This window comes from Pristiophorus japonicus, chromosome 6 (assembly GCF_044704955.1).
Source record: "Pristiophorus japonicus isolate sPriJap1 chromosome 6, sPriJap1.hap1, whole genome shotgun sequence".
NCBI lineage: Eukaryota > Metazoa > Chordata > Chondrichthyes > Pristiophoridae > Pristiophorus > Pristiophorus japonicus.
The window spans coordinates 263,539,518-263,542,155 of NC_091982.1; the positions used below are offsets into that span (position 1 = coordinate 263,539,518).

The following is a 2,638-nucleotide window of genomic DNA, read 5'->3' on the forward strand; positions in this document are numbered from 1 at the left end:
GAATTCACTGTTGCAAAGTCTAGCTAAGCTAAAGGTTACATGAAATGTTTGTTTTTCTTGGGCATGTTTTACACAACAAATAAAACCTTACGCCAGTGCCGTTCTCCATAAAAAAGACGGATAGTGGAATGTAATTGCTATTCAAGCACTGCCGGCTGATGTCACTCTCCTCTCCCAGCCCTGAGTAGGAGGAGAGTGATGATAATAAGGCTGTCCTACATCACATCTTCCCCGGATGGATGACTTCATTCTTCCGCCCGGGTTTCCTTTATGTTGGCAGTGGGGTCCCCGGCTCTCTCCAGAGCTCTCCAAACACGACCAGAAGACATCTCCAGTATCGCCGGCAGGCCAACAGCAAGCGATCTGCTACCGACACAACACCAGGATTACCCAGAAAAGACCCGCCTAGTGCAATTGGCGCAAGTCACTTTCAATCGGTGAATTTCCGGGAGATTGTTTGCCACCCTTCTTGGTTTCACCCCCTTCGTTCTTGGGGGCACTATGTCGGAGATTTTGCCCTACAGCGAGGAGAAGATGGCTCATTTCGGCGGGGAGAACGAAGTCAGCCAGCTCTCCTTCAGCTGTCGCCTCCAGGACACCAATACCTTCTTTGGGGGCTCCCAGCCCAAGAGACCCCCCAAACTGGGACAGATTGGCAGAGCCAAGCGAGGTAAAAAGCGAAGACATTCACCTAACTCTTGTTGCGCTTGCCATCCCGGGTCATTTCAATTGTAATAGCATTTCAGCATTTGTTTTAAAACATCAATATATCGTAAATTCGCGCATTTCGTCAAAATGATCCTTTTTTTTTGGTTATGTCCAGCTCTCGACAGCGATGTATATTTAATGATGTGTGTAATGTTTTTCATATTCCTCCATTTGACTCAAAATATAACATTTCACCGTTGCTCGTGTGTGTGTGTATACAGAATATTTATTCAAATACATATAAACCCTGCCATTATCCGACTACATTTTAAAATTCTTCATGGCTTGAGAGACGTTCATTGTTCGACTGAATTCTAATTAACATTTTGATTTAATCAAAATCCGATGTGATTTTCGAATCTGATTTTGCCCGAAAAATCATTATTGCCTTTGGTCTTCAACCATTTATTTGGGTTCACTTTTAATTCGCATCATTTCATTTTGCTGCATATTTTGCCTGGTCGATCAATTTGGAAGGGAATTAAAATCATTTCGAACTCTCTCCCGAAAGTCCTGATCCCTGGTCCGCTTAGAGGCTCGCTCTTTGCCTGTCTGACACCATCTTCAGTATTTAACCTCTTTTTTTAATTGGTTTTTATTTTGCAAATGTAGAATGACGCATTACATTGCAAATTCACAGCATTTCAGAATAAATCAACGATTTGACTTTTCTTCAGAGGCTAATTTTCATTTATTTTGTGAAATCGCAGATCCAGCGTCACAGAGTTCAATATATGGTCAAACTATACTCGATTCTTCCATAATTCGGTCAACGCGTTTAATATATGAGTAGCAAAAAGTGTACAAATTTCGATCTGTTTCAGCTATTTAGTTCTCGCCAATCACACGGACTTATCTGCCAATTTACTAAAAATACTGCTTCAAACTATTTCATTTAAATCCAACTTGTTCAGAGCAAAACCAAAATGCAGGCATTTCGCTGAACAAATCTCTTGGTTATCTGCGCTAGAATTATGAGGCACAATTTATTTTGTAATTAAAATGTGTATTTTTTTAATGTTGCAGCGTCAGATTTTTTTGCGGTGTTTTGGGTCATTTGTCAGGGCATTAAGAGAAACATTTAATTTTGTGGTGAGCGCACTCAAGCACCACAGTGAAGAACAGGAATTTCTTTCCGTTCTTAACAAGAGTGTTACACTTTGTAATATTAAGTGTCGATATTTGAAATAAATTACCGTTTTACATGTTTGCTTTGGCAATTCTGATTGGGATGAAAGGCACGTAGAGTATGGGGCAATGTGCATGCGGGCGATCTTTGCTTCTCTCCTGGCGGGGTACATCGAGCGTGTTTCTCGTTTCTCGGTCTGATGATGTTACCTTGTTCTGTTGAAGGTGTGCACTGTCTGCCGACCCTAAATTGCCTATAATTGATTTACAGTTGTTATCGAAGACGACAGAATAGATGATGTTCTGAAGGGGAGGGGAGAGAAAACCTCGGCTGGAGTGTAATCGGAAAGGGTGCTACTCTGACACCCAAACTTTTTAACTATTTTAAAGCACTTTTGGGCTGTGCATGCGTTTATGGATTGTCCAGAGAGATTTTGGGGCTTGCTGACGAATCTCCAATCCAAACAAATGCACACAAATTGAGGAGCTGTCAATATCAGCACCATTCGGTTTATCCAAGGCACACACAGATCAAGTAGCTGTCCATTTCAGAATTCCACTCCAAGCGAACGCACAGAAATGGAGGACCAGGTCATTCGAACACCAAAGCACGGGGAGCTGTGCATCTCGCAACCAACAATTTCAGACTTACCACAAACACAGCGGTTGATCGGAGACGACGACCCAGCCAGCAAAACCGACTCGATGGCGGAAAGAATGAAAGCAAGAGACAAAGGGCAGAAAGGATTTTTTTTTGCATCAAAATAGACACATTTAATTCATCTTGTTTGCATGAGCTTCC

General features: G+C 42.0%; 1 protein-coding gene across 1 annotated transcript; it reads left to right on the forward strand.

The window, feature by feature from the left end:
• Positions 1 to 501: 501 nt before the first annotated feature.
• Positions 502 to 2,241, forward strand: camk2n1a (calcium/calmodulin-dependent protein kinase II inhibitor 1a). Its single transcript, XM_070882508.1, has 2 exons — positions 502 to 670; positions 2,108 to 2,241. The coding sequence occupies exons 1-2, from the start codon at positions 502 to 504 to the stop codon at positions 2,176 to 2,178; spliced, it is 240 nt and encodes a 79-aa protein (XP_070738609.1). The 3' UTR covers positions 2,179 to 2,241.
• The last annotated feature ends 397 nt before the right edge of the window (positions 2,242 to 2,638 follow it).

Coding starts and splice junctions, on each gene's coding strand:
- camk2n1a (XM_070882508.1), top strand. CDS start 502: ATGTCGGAGATTTTGCCCTACAGCGAGGAGAAGATGGCTCATTTCGGC. Junction 671..2,107: donor GATTGGCAGAGCCAAGCGAG/GTAAAAAGCGAA, acceptor ATTGATTTACAG/TTGTTATCGAAGACGACAGA.